The 18376-nt window shown below is 44.8% G+C and overlaps 1 protein-coding gene across 3 annotated transcripts in view; it reads right to left on the bottom strand.

Annotated features, from left to right (window-relative positions):
* Window positions 1-18376, bottom strand: part of EYA2 (EYA transcriptional coactivator and phosphatase 2) — a 193525-nt gene that overhangs the window by 52016 nt on the left and 123133 nt on the right. For all 3 annotated transcript variants that reach the window (XM_038750190.1, XM_038750191.1, XM_038750192.1), the window contains 3 exons: window positions 17178-17355; window positions 14663-14805; window positions 11728-11811 (listed from right to left, as the gene is read on the bottom strand). In XM_038750190.1, the coding sequence (XP_038606118.1) occupies window positions 11728-11811; window positions 14663-14805; window positions 17178-17355 (405 nt within the window). The remainder of the gene's footprint in view (window positions 1-11727; window positions 11812-14662; window positions 14806-17177; window positions 17356-18376) is intronic.

The following is an 18376-nucleotide window of genomic DNA, read 5'->3' as shown; positions in this document are numbered from 1 at the left end:
TCGTCTGTCGGATATGAAGAGGGAGAGCATTCCAGGCCAGAGGCAGGACGTGGAAGAGATATATATGTTTATCTACATATAGATATATATCTTGACAGCCTGCCTTCCCAAAGTTCCTGCTCACGGAGAGCAACCCCTTTCTTAAAAACTCTGCATTAGCCCGCTCTTCTTGCTGAAATGATTTCACTATACCCTGTTGCTTCTTCACAATGTTCAAGATCCACTTTCACTTTTTCTTGAAAACATTTGTTCTCCATCAATCAATGGTATTTACTGAATGCCACCTGTGTGCAGATCATCATTGTCAATGGTATCTATTGGGCACTTACTGGGTACAGAGCACTGTTCTAAGTGCTTGGGAGAGTGCAATATAACAGAGTAGGTAGACACATTCCCTGCCCACAGTGAGCTTGCAGTCTAGAGGACGATATGATTAGCGTACCTTGAATCTACTCCTGTGCTTAGTACAGTGCTTGGTCCCTAGTACGTGTTTAACAATGCCACAATTTTTATGACCTTGTAACAACTCTGGTGCTGAACACAGTGATGGGCACATAGTTATAATAATAATAATTGTGGTATTTGTTAAGCGCTTACTATATGCCCAGCACTGGGGTAGATACACGATACACAGGTTGTCCCACTTGGGGCTCACAGTCTTAATCCCCATTTTACAGATGAGGTAACTGAGGCACAGAGAAGTGAAGTGGCTTGCCCAAGGTCCCACAACAGACAAGTGGCAGGGGCAGGATTAGAACCCACGTCCTCTGACTCCCAAGCACGGGTTCTTGCCACGAAGCCACGCTTCATAACATCATCAAGCCTGATGCTCGGTGGTTGTCAAAATCTTTTCTTCAGACATGAGGAGCTTCTTAATGACTATAATGGTGCTATTGATTAAGTACTTATTGTGTGCCAAGCACTGTCCTAAGAGCTGGGGTAGAGATAAGGCAATCCGGTTGGACACAGTCCCTGTCTTTCATCGGGATCACAGTCTAAGTAGGAATAGTTGGGTTTTCTGTCTTGTCTGCTTGGGCCCTGCTGGTTGTGGCAGTCCCTAAGTTGCAGAACTGGGTGGCTGCATCCAATTGTGCGGTGACAACTAAGTTCTGATTGTGTGTCGGGTTTTCTTCGTCTGGTTGGCCCATAACCTAAAGATTCTCGAGGCTTACTGGCAATCCACAAGACCAGACTAACTTGGCAAAGCCGTTCGTAATCGTTTGCATATTTTCTCGGGTCTCTCCGGTGCTGAATGGGAATCAATGGGAATATTGTATGATGCTCTTCTCCATTTCTCAGAAGTAAAGATCTATACAGAATGTCAATCCAAAAATTTATCTGCTCCGTGGCAGTGATTGCAAATTGAAGACACACTTTATGGGATTAAACTGGTGTCATTCTGGAAAACATTTAGCTTAATTTAAATTCGGCAAGCGTTCGAGGAAACTTTTTTTTTTTGAAAGAGACTGTTTTTAGGAAAATAGAGAATCCAGGAGATCGGTTGACCTTTTCCAAGTTGTTGGGCTTCATCCCAAAGCTGAGAAACAATGTCCACTGTAATTTTGCCTGCCCATCATTTTCAAGTTGGCTCCTTTGATATGCTGGGTAATTCTATGAGAAGGTGAATATCTTGCACTAAACCTGAACTCCACTCCCCCAGAAGTTTAAAATGTGGACCTTGTAGAGACCTGGATTACCTTGATCAGGGTATTACATCTTAGGTGACCTTAGACAAGTCACTTTGCTTCTCTGTGTCTCAGTTTCTTCATCTGTAGAATGGGGATTTAATACCTGTCCTCCCTCTGACATGGACTGTGAGGCCCATGAAAGACAGGGACTGTGTCCAGCCTGATTAACTTGTATCCACCCCAATGCTTAACACATAGGAAGCACTGAGTAATAATAATAATAACAATTGCCATAATAATAATATTCCCTTTGTACTATCTCAAAGGCAAGCACCTGTCTCTGAAAAGAATTTATCTGGATGAGAGCACTTTGGACATTTCAGATGAAATAAAAAGCAGCATGGTCTAGTGGAAAGAGCACAGGCCCGAGAGTCAGAGGACCTGACTCTGAAAATTGCTTGTTATGTGTTCTTGGGCAAGTCACTTAACTCCTCTGTGTCCCAATTACCTCGATGGAAGTTAAATCTTCCTTCCTCCAATTTAGACTGTAAGCCCTTTGTGGGAGAGGGACTATGTCTGACCTGACAAACTTTTACCTATTCCAGTGCTTAGGACAGTGCTTGACTCATAGTATCAAAAGATGAGTTGTCAAAAATCCCACATTTAAATCTGTCTTTCTGCTCCACTGTTGTACCCTAGGGGCTTCCCAGCATCTCTCAGAATCCCCAGTCCCTGAGAATTGTGTTCCCAATTTGGGTCTGGAATGCAATGAGCTAGTAGGCAGGCACGCGGGCCACAAAAATGATCAGGTCCAAGTTTCCTGGAGATATTTCTTCGTCTAGAGAACGGGTGCCTAAAGATTTTCTCTAGTCAATAAATCTTTACTCTCAGGGGCCTGCAGAACTGGTTTGGAAACTCATCCTGTGGAGCGTGAGGTTGGTTAGAATAATAATAATAATAATAATAATGGCATTTATTAAGCGCTTACTATGTGCAGAGCACTGTTCTAAGCTCTGACGGGAAATACAAGGTGATCAAGTTGTCCCACGTGGGGCTCACAGTCTTAATCCCCATTTTACTGATGAGGTAACTGAGGATCAGAGAAGTTAAGTGACTGGCCCAAGGTCACACAGCAGACATGTGGTGGAGTTGGGATTCGAACCCATGACCTCTGACTCCAAAACCCGTGCTCTTTCCACTGAGCCACGCTGTTTCTCTAGAAAGAACCATGACCTTGTCTTGCCCGATTTCCCACCAAGGACCCTCCTGGTAAGTGTCGCCTAGGAGAGAAGCAGCGTGGCTCATTGGAAAGAGCATGGGCTTTGGAGTCAGAGGTCATGGGTTCAAATCCCAGCTCCGCCAACTGTCAGCTGTGTGACTTTGGGCAAGTCACTTTACTTCTCTGGGCCTCAGTTACCTCATCTGTAAAATGGGGATTAAGACTGTGAGCCCCAAGTGGGACAACCTGATCACCTTGTATCCTCCCCAGCGCTTAGAACAGTGCTTTGCACATAGTAAGCACTTAACAAATGCCATTATTATTATTATTATTATTATAAAGTAAAGATTGCCTCTCTTTTCTTGCCCTCCATTGCCCAACTCAACCTCATGACCTTTCCTTAACCCCCACCCCCCACCCCGGGGAATGGGGTTCTGATGTTCTCAAAGTTAATTCGGCTAAGAAAACCTACCCCCAAGCCTTACCCACCCCTCACTGGGGGTGGGGAGGGAGGGGTGGAGGGAGGGGAGAGAGGAAGCAGGCAGAAGGAGGGAAATGATTGCTCAGATATACCAACAACCCACACAGGTGTCTATTTATTGTCTGGTTTTTGTTATATTGTTATGTGTCTGTTTATTGTTACATTGTACTCTCCCAAGCACTTAGCGCTCAGTAAGCGCTCAATAAATACAATTGAATGAATGAACAATGGTGAAAAATCACACACTTGGCTCCTCTAGTGCTAACCCTCTCACTTTGCCTCCATCTCTTCTGTCTCACTGCCTATCCCTCACCCACGTCCCTCCTCTGGCTTGGAACACCCTCCCCCTCTAATCTGACAAACAATTTATCTCCCCTACTTCAAAGCCTTATTGAAGGCACATCACCGTCAAGAGGCCTTCCCTGACTAAGCCCCACTTTTCCTCATCTCCCATTCACTTCTGCATCTCCCTGACTTGTTCCCTTTGCTCTTCCCCCCATCCCAGCCTCATAGCACTTATGTGCATATCTGTAATTTTACTTATTTGTATTCATTCCCCCCTTTTAGACTGAAAGCTCACTGTGGGCAGGGAATGTGAAAGGTTGTTGTTGTATTGCACTGTCCCCCAAGCACTTGGTACAGAGCTCTGTACACAGTAAGCGCTTAATAAATACTATTGAATGACTGAACAAAGAACCAGCAGGGGCACCTCTCATCGGGGATCGGCTCCTGAAAACAGCTGGCGAATGTGGGTGACAAATAATAATAATAATTGTGGTAGTTGTTGAGCACTTACTATATACCAGGCACTCTACTAAGCACTGGGGTGGATACAAGCAAAGAGTGCAGTAGCTACTGGTTTGGCAGGGGTTAGGGGGGAAGACAAGGTATTTTATCTTTATTTTACAGATGAGAAAATTGAGGTAGAGAGAAGTGACATGCCCTGGGTCACATGGCAGGCAAATAGTGGAGCCATGGTTAGAACCCAACTCTTCTGATTCCAAGGCCCATGATCTATTCATTCTTTCATTCATTCGTGTTTATTGAGCGCTTACTGTGTGCACAGCACTGTACTAAGTGCTTGGGAAGTACAAGTTGGCAACATCTAGAAACGCTCCCTACCCAACAATGGGTTCCACTAAGCTATGCTAATTCCCTCATAAAAGATTTATAATTATGAGTCAATTTGTATCCAGAACAATTAGTCAACTATGTGTATGTATACTCCTAAAAAAAAACCCCAAACTGTCCTCTATGTTGGAAGCTAGCCCTAGTGGTGAATTATCTAGATAGAGATAGAGATAGATAGATAGATAAAGATAGAGAGAGAGAAAGAGAGAGAGAGAGAGAGAGAGAGAGAGAGAGAGAGAGAGAGAGAGAGAGAGAGAGAGTGTCTGCTGAGACTGACATATATGTGCCGACTTTTCATTTTGAATGTGAGGGTGAAAATGTGGCAGGGATTTTAGGGAGGATGGGGAGAGGGAGGAGGTGGGCTTCAGAGCTAATAAGCCAACATTTTGGGTCTTTCAGCCCTGAGGAGAAACTCTCCAGTATGTTAAGGGATTGGTGAGCTTGGGAGCACAGCTCAAAAGGTTAGTCGGCCAGTCAATTGTCTTCATTGAGCACTTACTGTATGCAGAGCACTGTAACTAAGAGCTTGGAAGAGTACAATAAGCTGATACATTCCTTGCCCACAAGGAGCTTACAGTCTAGAAAGGGAGAAAGGCATGGACACTATGGCTCCCATGGTCCCATGGGGGTGGCACCTATAATAATAATAATAATTATGGCATTTATTAAGTGCTTACTATGTGCAAAGCACTCTTCTAAGCACTGGGGAGGTTACAAAGTGATCAGGTTGTCCCATGGGGTGCTCACAGTCTTAATCCGCATCTTACAGATGAGGTAACTGAGGCATAGAGAAGTTAAGTGACTTGCCCAAGTCACACGGCTGACAATTGGTGGAGCTGGGATTTGAACCCATGACCTCTGACTCCAAAGCCCGTGCTCTTTCCACTGAGCCATGCTGCTTCTCTGTAAGCCAGCATGTGACTAGTAGCCCTTTCGACTCTGCTGCATTCGGTCATTCTGATGCCTCTGTCGCCTACTGATTCTGATCCTGCCTCTTGCTAGAACAATTTGACCGAAACCTCCTCTCTGTGCCCCAACAACATGGAAGAGAAAGAGCTTTCCAATCACGTCTCCCAACCGGCAAATAGGTGGAGATCTAAAGGATGCCTAGAAAACCTTGGCAGCACCGAAGCGGGAATTAGTGTGGTCCAAGCGGTGGAGAATAAAGTGAGAGGCAGGGTGCGGTTTGGACGAAGAGGAGCTTCTGGTGGCTGACTCACTCCCCCATCCCATGCAAAGTCGTCTTGTTTTTTTGGCCAAACCCCATCTGGAAAAGGAATAAGGTATGGAGGGACATGAGGGAGAAGGAAGCACCTCACAAAAAACCAGATGCTGCATCTCATTGGACGCTTTTGTGGATCAACAGGATGTATTGAGGCATGCGGAGCTCACCCAAAGTGATGTACCAGACAGAGCGCGTGAAAGGAACAGCACCAAGCCAAAAGCAGCCCACCCAGTTTGACAAATCTAGCTCTTCTGCTGGTCCTCCTGCATGGCACCCCTTCCTAAAGCGTGAATGAAATTAGTCTGATAATAACAACGATAATGACGATGGTACTTGGGCTCTTACTTTGTGCCAAGCACTGTTCTAAGCACTACGTGTTAATCAGGTTGGACACAGCCCCGTCCCACCTGGGCCTCACAGTCTTAATCCCCATTTTACAGATGAGGTAACTGAGGCCCAGAGAATAATAATAATGGTAATAATGGTATTTGTTAAGCACTTACTTTGTGCCAGGCACTGAACTATGGGCTGGGGTGGATACAAGCAAATCAGGTTGGACACCGTCCCTGTCCTGCATGGGGATCACACTTTTAATCCCCATTTTACAGATGAGGTAACTGAGGCCCAGAGAAGTGACTTGCTCAAGGTCACACAGCAGACATGGGGCGGAGCCAGGGTTATAACCCAGGACCGTCGGACTTCAAGGCCCGTGCTTTATCCACTAAGCCACAGTGCTGATAGAATTTTTTTTCCAGTAAACTGCCTTATTTTTTACTCAAATTTGAGTAAAAGAAGCAGGGAAGCAGCATGGCTTAGTTGAAAGAGCCTGGGCTTGGGAGTCCGAGGTCATGGGTTCTAATCCCGGCTCTGCCGCTTGTTAGCTTGTATGACCTTGGGCAATCACTTAACTTCTCTGGGCCTCAGTTACCTCACCTGTAAAATGGGGATTAAGACTGTGAGCCCCACGTGGGACAACCTGATTACCTTATATCTACCCCAGCACTTAGAACAGTGTCTGGTACATAGTAAGTGCTTAACAAATATCAATATAATAATAATTATTATTATTATTAAAAATCAACTAGGCCAGGGGCAGCAGGACTCCCAGATCCCGGGACCCCCATTAAAATGAAAACCAATGGCATAACTTCTGAGTCACAAGAAAACGTTGAGTACATCTACAGGTAAGAAATTATTAACAGGCTATTAAAGGAGAGTAGGAGGTAGCCCAGTGACAGACTCCTAACACAGACAAGAATGGCTACCAAGAAAATACTCTTTGCTACCACTGTCGACAGAGCACAAGGTTGGATGGACCACTGGTCTTAAACTAGTATGGCACTACTTATATTTTTATTTCAGTGTTCTAAACGACATGGAGAATCAACATGGCCTAGTGGATATTAATCCGAGCTCCACCCCCTGTCTGCTGTGTGACCTTGGTCGAGTCAGTTACCTCATCTGAAATATGGGGATTTTGACTGTGAGACCTCTGTGGGACAGGGACTGTGTCCAACCTGAATAGCCTGCATCTATCCCAGCGCTTAGTATAGTGCCTGGCACATAAGAAGTGCTCAATAAATACCATAAAAAAAAGTAAGTGGAACCCTGGAGAATGGAAACTACCTCCTGAACCTGTGGGTTATGTTAGAACTCATAGCGGTTTTATTACCATTATTTAATCTCCCTCTAGACTGTAAACTCACTGTGGGCAGGGAATGTGTCTTCCAACTCTGTCATATTGCCTCTCCCAAGCACCCAGTAAAGTGTTCTGCACATGGTAAGTTCTCAATAAATACGAATGATTAATTATTACTAACACTGCACTTCATGAATTGTATGATGGGGCAGAGCTAATTCTGGGATGGTGGATGGGAAATGAGTGAACCAGGTCTGGAAGAGTCATTCATTCAATTGTATTTATTACTTGCTTATCGTGGGCACAGCACTGTACTAAGCACTTGGGAGAGTGCAATATAACAATAAACAAGTATGTTCTCTGCCCATAATGAACTTAAGTCTAGAGCGGGAGACAGACATTAATATCAATAAATTAAAAAAAAAAATATATATATATATATATATAAGTGCCGTGGGGCTATGAGGGGGAGCGAGTTGGGGTGACACAGAAGGGAGTGGGAGGAGAGAAAAGGAGGGTTTAGTCTGGGAAGCCCTCTTGGAAGAGATGGGCCTTCAACAAGGAGGGAACACTTGAAACCTGGTTAAAATAACTGTGGAATTTGTTAAGCCCTTACTATGTGCCAAGCATTATATGAAGCACTGGGGTAGACACAAGATAAGCAGGACCCGCATGAGATTCACTCTAAGTAAGAGACAGAACAGGTACTGAGTCCCCATTTTGCAGATGAGGGAACCGAGGCTCTGAGAAGTGAAGTGACTTGTCCAAGGTCACACCGCAGGTAAGTGGTGGAGCCAGAATTAGAAGTCTAGAAGTCAGAATTAGAATTAGAGAGTCTTCTGGCTCTCGATCCTGGGCTCTTTCCACTAGACCACGCCACTTCTCAGGTTAAAAGTCAGGATGTGGCTCATCGATCAATCAATCAATCAAATCAATCACTTTAGGGTGGAGAATTCCAAAACATGAGTTCTCCATGGGGTTCCTGGGAGGCACACTTGACTTTAAAAGAGAAAAGGCATTGACAGATTATTTTTATTCTGTTTTCCAAGGCTTTTCCAGCCACGAAAATATTAAGTCGGTTGCCTATGGATCCTGACGTCATAAAAAATGCTATCGGAATAATATAATTTTTGTTTTTCTTTTTCCAGGCCCAGGGTCCTTCACTCATCCTCAATCAATCATCTCTTCAGCAGCTGAGTGTCAGGCTAATCCTCAAGGACTTAGGGTGGGAAGCCATCAGGGCCTGCAGGTAGCAACACACTCAATGGGTTGAAGTAATCTTTAAAGATCCATCTTTATTTCCTGTCCTCCCATTTTAAATGACACTTGCCCTAGGGGTTAAAGAACAACAAATCTTTCTTTTTGAGGAAGTTAAAAAAAAAAAAAAAGGAAAGCTTCTCAATGTCTGTGGTTAAGAACATCCCCTCTCCATCGGAGGAGGAGAAATATTTTCCTTTATTTTTCTCTCCTGTCAAATTATTTAAAGGACATTTGCTGTTTACCTGGTTAACTGATCTAGCGGTGTCGCCATATAGTAGTCGATAGTATTTATTGAGGGCTTACTGTGTGGAGAGTACTGTATTAAGCACTTGGGAAAGTACACTATAACAATGAAAGGACACATTCCCTGCCCACAATGAGCTTACAGTCCGATGTTCATATCTGTTTTCTGATTCTTAGTGTACAGGGAAACACTTCCAGAGAATGCTTAGCTCTCCCTTCAGCTAACACACCTGTTACTGCCTCAGCAATCAACCAATCAATGGGATTAATTGAACATTTACTGTGTGCAGAGCACTGTACTAAGCATTTGGGAGAGTGCAATACAATAGATTTGGCAGACATGTTCCCTGTCCAAAAGGTAAACTCGTCTCTAGACTGTAAGCTCTTTGTGGGCCGGGAATGTGTCCGTTTATTGTTGTCTTCTCTCCCAAGCACTCAGTAAAGTGCTCTGCCCACAGTAATAATAATAACAATAATGATGGGATTTGTTAAGCGCTTACTATGTGCAAAGCACTGTTCTTAGCGCTGGGGGGGGGGATACAAGGTGATCAGTTGTCCCACGTGGGGCTCACAATCTTAATCCCCATTTTCCAGATGAGGTCACTGAGGCTCAGAGAAGTTAAGTGACTTGCCCAAGGTCACACAGCAGACATGTGGCAGAGCCAGGATTCGAACCCATGACTGCTGACTCCCAAGCCAGGGCTCTTTCCACTGAGCCATGCTTCTTCTAAGCCTTCAATAAATAGGATTGAATGAATTAAAAGGTGGGGTCCAGTGACTTTGGGTCCACAGTGGAGCCATTGCCTCCGCAGAGACCGGAAGACATCTAGAGTGTTTTCTCCAAGAGGGTCATGGTGTCCATTCCAAACAGACCACTCTCAGGCTAAGCTGCAGGTAAACCCTAAGGAGGCTTTGGTAACCAGAAATAGTCATAAATAGATTAATAGCAGACCCCAGCCAGGAAACCACAAATGACACTTAGACCCGCTCTTCATCTGGGGGTAGATGAGTGAGCGAGTGGAAAAAAATCCATAACGGTATGGGAAATCACCGAGGCGGAACACACACCCTGAGCCCTTCTCCACCTCCCGCCTCCCCAGAGACTTGACACTGTGTGCGTGGCTCAGTGACTTGCCAGAATCCCAATCCCGTGCCATGCTAAAGGTGTCCAGGCCTTGTGAGCGTGACCCTCTGGTGCCCGCAAATGATTATCTGTCTGTTCTCCTCTGGGCACAGTCATCAGTTGTGTCTGCCATAGGATGCCCAGATTTCTTCTGGCCTCCTTAGATACTTAAATCTCTCAACTGCAGAGAACGCAACTCAGGACTGTGGGCTGGTTTTCCAGGAGACGGTGCCAGACATCAATCGGTGGTATTTATTGAGTGCTTCCTGTGTGCAGAGCACTGTCCTAAATGCTGTACTACTGGTGGAATTCCAGCCCTGACAAGATCACTGCCCCCGCAGTAAAATCCCGTACAATCCTGTACAGCAGACAATAAATCCTCCTTCCTAATTACACATCCAACTTGTTATAACCCTCATAAAACATGTACAGCTGGAAAAGCCATGAAATGAGTCGAATCATATTCTGGTCTCTAAATAGAAACAGGATTATTTTCTAGGCGCCCATGAAGCTCTGAGATTCAAATCCGTGTGTGGAATCAGCTGCCAAAAAGGTCATTCACCCTGAAGGAGACGTTAGCAATATCATCTTTCTTTTTTGTCTTTTCCTCCTGCAAAGACGACAGCTGCCTGGACTGTCATTCTTCAGAAGTAAAACCCATAGAAGAAACCCTAATAATAATAACAATACCAATAACAACAACAACAATAATAATGGCACTTGTTAAGCACTTACTATGTGCCAAGAACTGTTCTAAGTGTTGGGGTGGATACAAGTTAATCAGGTTGGACACAATCCCTGTGATACATGAGGCTCACAGTCTAAGTAGGAGAGAGCAGGATTTAATCCAAGTTTCACAGACGATGCAACCGAGGCACAGAGAAGTTAAGTGACTTGCCCGAGGTCAAACAGCTGGCACGTGGCAGAGCCAGGATTTGAACACAAGATCCTCTGACTCTTTCCACTAGGCCACACTGCTTCTCTTGTTCTAATTCTAATTCCTTAGAATTTCTCAGCAGCCACCTTGGAGACATTCCAATAAGATGTTGGACACCACAGTTCGGTTCGTTCTCCTATAATGCCAATTTTCAAGATCCACTTTGGAGTGGAAGCTTTTGGGCAAGTTGGGATGACAGGGATTGTCATTCCAACGACACGCTCGGCGACGACAGGAGAAACAGCCTATGTGGTGTTAGTCGAAGACTGTCATGGTGTGCGTTTTCCTTCACGTGGGGTTTGGGAAAATGAAACTGCCACATTAGAGAAGAACTCGCTGTCCTTTATGGTGAGCTGGAATATGTTAGGAGTGATAAATGGATAGCGTAGTTGCAAGGAACTGGGCATGGGGAGATGAAAATGCCTCTCTATTAAACTCAGAAAGGAAAAAAAGTGAATTTGTCTGGGAATCTTAAACAAACAATAGACGAGCGATGAATATGGTACTTCTTTCGGATCTAGGATTACACCTTTTTGGCTACAACGTGACCAATTTTTCCTAGGAAAAAAAGACGGTTTAAAGAATAACAGCTCTAGGTCCCATCGAGCAATTGTTGAACAATACAGACTTTGGAAGAAGGGCTAGAGACTATATGAAAGAAAGCTAATTAAATTTTCACATGTTTAAGGGAAATACCAATGGACTGATTTATAAGATTTTTGTCTGACTAAAATGGACAGCATCTGTTGGAAAAAGTTGCCTTCTTTAACTGCCCCCACAGTTCCCAATGCAATTTGGCTGCACAGACTGTAATGTTGAAAAAAGATGAACAGGACTTTACCTTCCCATATCTGGATGCAAAAGTTCCCGTGAGTAGGGAGTGAAAAATAATTATCGTCTCGTCCAAATCCCACACGAACACACGCTGTGATGAAAGCAAAGAAGAAAATGGAGACCCATAAGTTCACATCGCAATGTCGGTCGGAACTGATTCCACCTGAAAAAAACGGTCTTGAAGAAAGTTACTTAATGTTACTCTCAAAGTCCAATCAATCAGTGGTATTTTATTGAGCGTTTACCATGGGCGGAGGACTGTACTAAGCATTTAGGAGAGAGTTGGTAGACAGGTTCCCTGACCACATACAATTACTCTCTCTTCCTTCAGAGCCTTAACTTTGAAGCATTAAGCCTTCAAATGCCCATCTCCTCCAAGAGGCCTTCCGTGAATAAGCCCTCCTTTCCTCTTCACCCACTCCCTTCTGCGTCGCCTTTATTCCCCCCTCCCCCCCCCCCCAGCACTGATGTCCATATCTGTCATTTATTTATGTTAATGGCTCTCTCCCCCTCTACACTGTAAAGCTCATTGTGGACAGGGAGTGTATCTGTTAACTATTATATTGTACTCTCCCAAGCACTTGATACAGTGCTCTGCCCACAATAAGAGCTCAATAAATATACTTACTGCCCGAGCTTGGCTTGTCTCATGTCCTTTCTGCCTCCTGACCCTTCTCACGCCTTCCAGGTGAGACATTCCTTCCCCTGGCACTGCACAACTTTATATTCACCAAGTGGCTTAAAAGAGGAAGCTGTTTTGATTGTGTCCAGGCTGACCACTGGCCCTGAGGGGGGATTGGCTAGCCTCTTCATCTGACTGGGCCAGAGCCTGAAAATCAATGCCCTGTGCTGGAAGTGTGTAAATAGCCAAAATAAGGGCTGGGGAACAGGACGGGAAGGGAAGAAACAGATGGAAGGAGGGAGATGATAGTGAACCAGAAATCTTTTTCTGGACTATAAATGTCCTGTGGGCTCTAGTCTGAAGAATCTTCTCTGAAAAAGCAGTGTGGCCTAGTGGATAGAGCGTGGGCCTGGGAGTCAAAAGGACCTGGATTCTAATCCTGGCTCTGCCACTTGTCTGCTGTGTGACCTTGGGGAAGTCACTTCACTGCTCTGGGCCTCTTACCTCATAATGTGGGGATTAAGAATGGGAGCCCCACAAAGGACGTGGACTACATCCTTGTATTTATTGCAGTGCTTAGTATGTTGCCTGGCACTTAGTAAGCACTTGGCAAATACCATAAAAAAAAAGAAAGAAAAAGTAAAGGACCTGGAAAGTTTCACCTCCTTCTCACCTCTTTAAGTTTTAAAACAGCGTTAAATATATGAGCTGAATTATTTCCCCTCTTCCAAACATCCACTAAATACCCACCCCTTCTAAGATGACTTCCCTGATTAAAGGGCTCTGCTCTTCCAGGTGCACCACGCACTAGATCTTAATAATAATAATGATAGAATTTATTAAGCGCTTACTATGTGCAAAGCACTGCCCTAAGCACTGGGGAGGATACAAGGTGATCAGGTTGTCCCACGTGGGGTTCACAGACTTAATCCCCATTTTACAGATGAGGAAACAGGCACAGAGAAGTTAAGTGACTTGCCCAGAGTCACCAAGTCGACTAACTCTATTTCCCAAGTACCTGGTACAGAGCTCCGGACACGGTAGGCGCTCAGCAAATACCGCTACTCATTGGACTGAAGCCTTTGTCTGACCTTATGATCTCGGATCTATTCATTCATTCAATCGTATTTATTGAGTGCTTACTGTGTGCAGAGCACTGTACTAAGTGCTTGGGAAGTACAAATTGGCAACATACAGAGACGGTCCCTCTAGAAGGGGGAGACAGACAACAAAACAAAACACATGGACATGTGTCAAGTTGTCAGAACAAATACTGTTGTTTCTCCTGGCACGTGGGCCATGAAGACCCCCAATGTTGGCACACTGTCAATGTTTAATGTGGCCCCCTCGCAGGGTCACAACTGGAGAGTTCCCCTACTCTACCAATCTCGACTACAGGAGGGAGAGTCAGGCAGAGGCATATCCATTCTTCCTAGCTTGGGCAGTGGCTAGTGAGTGGAAGACCATCTGCTACAAGTCAAAACTCACCCGTGCTGGGCAGCAGCACCATGGGAGAGAATCAAGGGTGAAGATTCAAATTCACTGCGCGGAAGGAGGCAATGGTAAATCACTTCTGGATTTTTACTAAGAAAACTCTACAGATACACTACCAGAACAACTGCAGATGGAGGCGGGGTGTTCTGGGAGAGATATGTCCATGGCGTCGCTATGGGTCGAAGACAACTCGACGGCATAAGACATAAATGGATAAAGCACGCGCCTAGGAGTCAGAGGATGTAGGTTCTAATCCCTGCTCTGCCACACGTCTGCTGTGTGACCTTGGGCAAGACACTTCACTTCTCTGTGCTTCAGCTTCCTCCTCTGTAAAATGGGGATTAAGACTATGAGCCCCATGTGGGATAGGGACTGTGTCCAACCTGATTAACTTGGATCTACCCCAGTGGCTTAGAAGAGTGTTTGTCACCTAGTAAGCAACTAACAAATGCCATCATGAGAAGCAGGGTGGCTCAGTGGCAAGAGCACGGGCTTTGGAGTCAGAGGTCATGGGTTTGAATCCCGACTCCACCACATGTCTGCTGTGTGACCTTGGGCAAGTCACTAAACTTCTCAGAGCCTCAGTTCCCTTATCTGTAAAATGGGGATGAAGGCTGTGAGCCCCACGTGGGACAACTTGATCACCTTGTATCCCCCCCAAGCACTTAGAACAGTGCTTTGCACATAGTAAGCGCTTAACAAATACTATCACCATCATCCTCATCATAATCATTATTATATCACAATTATTATTTTTCTCATTATTATTAATAAAGCTGCGAGGGACCCAGGTGGATTTCTGACCCCCAGGGGCAATCTGGCTTACCTCTATCTCATTGTCCATGGTCGGAGAGGGGTCGTTGCTTCTTTTTGATCGGCCACGCAGTTTTCCATCAGAGCCCCGGTGCTGCCTGTCTGATTCTGCGTCTTTCGCAGGTGTCGAAGAACCGTTGTGGCTACCGTACTCCCCTAGGACACAACACCAAGAGAGATCCTGACAATAGCCCAGGATTTATCATGCCTTTCATTAGGTGAAAAATCCCTCTCCTGGCTGAATTAATTTTCTGCCTCACGGCTGCCCAACTCCTTCCCTGAGGTTGCAGCGTGGGTCTCCGGGAAGTGGTGTGGCCTAGTGGATAGAACCTGGGCCTAGAAATCAGAGGACATGGGTTATAATCCCATCTCTGGCACTGGTGACCTTGGGCAAATTACTTCATTTCCCTGGGCTCCTGTTACTGCATCTGGAAAGTGGGGATTAAGACTGTGAGCCTCATATAGGACAAGGACGGTGTCCAGCCTGATTACCTTGTATCTGCCCCAGTGGTTAGCACATAGTAAGCGCTTAACAAATACCATACCTACCTTTCATTCATTCAATCGTACTTACTGAGCGCTTACTGTATGTAGAGCACTGTACTAAGCACTTGGGAAGTACAGTTCAGCAACAGATAGAGACAATCCCTACTAAACAACGAGCTCACAGTTGAGAAGTCTAGAACCATAATTGCTCCCTGGGGAGAAGCGAACTTATAGGTTTCACAACCATTACAAGTTTCCCTTAATATGCGAAGAGCTTTCTCAGAAAACCGAAAGGAACTGAAAATAATGAATATTGTCTTTTAAACTGCTTAGCCGACTCAGTAATTGCAAAGTAAATAGCAAGTCATGGCACCGCAATTTTGAGTCATTAAGAATTATGGGCATTCTCCAATTTCATGACTTTTTAAAGCTCCAACTCAGGGATTCAACAGGGGGGCCAAACAAGCCTTCAGTGAAGAGTTTCTTCAGGAGGATGAAGAAAGAACCATGAGAATAAGTTCGCAGACCTAAGTGCAATGTAAACAAACCTTAGTTCCTCAGCAGAACCAAAGTGGCCACCTTTTTCCTCCTCCTCCCCACTGCCCCCCACCACTCATCGCCCTACCTCCTTCCCCTCCTCACAGCACTTGCATATATTTGTACATATTTATTACTCTATTTTACTTGTACACATTTACTATTCTGTTTTATTAATAATGTGCATATAGCTATAATTCTATTTATTCTAACGGTTTTGACACCTGTCTACAGGTTTTGTTTTGTTGTCTGTCTCCCCCTTCTAGACTGTGAGCCCATTGTTGGGTAGGGACCGTCTCCATATGTTGCCAACTTGGACTTCCCAAGCGCTTAGTACAGTGCCCTGCACATAGTAAGTGCTCAATAAATATGATTGAATGAATGACTTGGAACATTTTCCATTTTCTGTGCCCCCTTGCCAATTTGAGGTCCCCTGAACCCCTCCAGTAAGTCCCTCAGTGATACACTAGAGAGGAGACCGCACTGTTCATCACATGCCTTCATTTTCAAACCTCTTGTTCACTAATAGGGTGAGATAAGATCTGAGAAGAAAAATCCTCCAACTGCTTTTGGATGATTTGTGAGCACGTGTTTTTTTAAAAAATGATATTAGTTTATTTTTCCTTCTGAGTAATTGCAGATGTTCGGGTTTTTCTCTATAAGTCACAGACCATACAATGACAGGATATTGTGATCATCCGCAAATTATGTGGTATTTTATATAAATGTTATTGCATGCCAATGAAAACTGTAGTGGGGGGAAATGACAGCTGAAAGCTCTATTCAGGCAGCACACAGGAGGATAAAGATCTGTCCGTATTCGTCTAAACAACTTCAGTCTTCAGAGTTTGAAAACTAAGAACTCTGGAGACCCTGGCTCCTATCAAAGGTAAGGGAGATTTTTAATGAAGAATTTCTAGGAGATGCATCTGAACGTGTTAGGAAAGCAGCATGGCTTACTGGAAAAAGCCCAGGCTTGGGAGTCAGAGGTCGTGGGTTCTAATCCTGGCTCCCCCACATGTCAGCTGCGTGACTTTGGGCAAGTCACTTCACTTCTCTGGTCCTCAGTTATCTCATCTGTAAAATGGGGATGAAGACTGAAAGCCTCATGTGGGACAACCTGATTTCCTTGTATCTACCCCAGCACTTAGAACAGTGCTTGGCACATAGTAAGCATTTAACAAATATTGTTATTATTACTATTATTATTTCAAAAACACTTTATATTCTGGGAAGAGGAGAAAGACAGAATCCTTTTGGTTTCAGTGGACTGTCATTTACACCACTAGATTTGTTGTGCGCTCGTCGGGCAGAGAGCAAAACCAATTTGTTCGGAGAGCTTTTGAAGCTTTGGCCAAGTTTCATGGATCTTCCCTGCCCAACTTCCATTGGATGGTTTCCACCATCTTTAATTCCCCAGAGACTTCCTTTTTCCTACTCGTCCAGCAAAAAAGATCGGCGGCCGCTCTTGAAAGTTGCTCTTGAGGTTTCTCAAGCCCACCTACCAGGTAGTGACTCTGTGCTCTGACTGGCGACGTTGTGAGAAGACTCCTGGAGAGCATACGTGGGCGTGGACAGGGGTGAAGAGCTGATGTTGTTGGTGGACACATATGGAGAGTTGTATGAAGAGCTGTAATACTGGGAATAGTGGCTCTGGGTGAAGCTTGGGTAGGAGGGATAATCCTTGGGAAAGGAAAGAGACAATTGTCAAACCCATTTCTCAACTTGATTATCAACCAATCACAGTTATTGAATGCTTCCTATGAGCAGAGCACTGTACTACTGAACTAGAGAAGCAGCATGGATTAGTGGAAAGACCATGGGCTTGGGAGTCACAGGGTGTGGGTTCTAATCCCAGACCTGCCACTCGTCAGCTGTGTGACTTTGGGGAAGTCACTTCACTTCTCTGTGCCTAAGTTACCTCATCTGTAAAATGGGGATTAAAACTGTCAGCCCCACATGGGACAACCTGATTACTTTGTATCTACTCCAGTGCTTAGAACAGTGCTTGACATCTAGCAAACGCTTAACAAATACCATAATTATTATTATTATTACTACGCACTTGGAGGTGGGTGATGTAGCATTGCTCAGTGGAAAGAGCCCAGATTTGGGAATCAGAGTACATGGGTTCTAATCCCGGCTCTGCCACTTGTCGGCTGTGTGACCTTGGGCAAGACACTTAATTTCTCTGGGCCTCAGTTCCCTCATCTGTAAAATGGGGATTAAGACTGTGAGCCCCACGGGGGACAACTTGATAATCTTGTATCTACCCCAGGGCTTAGAACGGTGCTTGGCACATAGTAAGCACTCAACAAATACCATCATCATTATTATTATGGTAATGTTATAAGAGCTGGTATACACATTCTCCACCCACAATGACCTTACAATCTAGAGGATTGTTCTGGCTTTCGGTCAGCAAGTGAGTGAGCTGTTCCAACACCAAGAAGCCTCTGGGTTTAAGATAACCTAAAATCTATTGCTTCGCAATGGAAAAATAAATCTAATGTTCCATTCCCTTTCCCCAACCCTCAGGGTCTGGGAGCCACCTCACCATTCTGCCTAGTGAAAAGAGTTCCAGCATTAGAGCTTGGAGACCTCGGTTCTAATTCCTGCTCTGCCATTTGGCTGCTCTGCGACCTTGGGTAGGTCATTTCCCTTTCTCTGTAAAATAGGGATTAAAGACCTGTTTTCCCTCCCT

This window comes from Tachyglossus aculeatus, chromosome 8 (assembly GCF_015852505.1).
Source record: "Tachyglossus aculeatus isolate mTacAcu1 chromosome 8, mTacAcu1.pri, whole genome shotgun sequence".
Taxonomy (NCBI): Eukaryota; Metazoa; Chordata; class Mammalia; order Monotremata; family Tachyglossidae; genus Tachyglossus; species Tachyglossus aculeatus.
The sequence above is the reverse complement of the archived record's forward strand: the minus strand, read 5'-3'. Positions and strand labels throughout refer to the sequence as shown.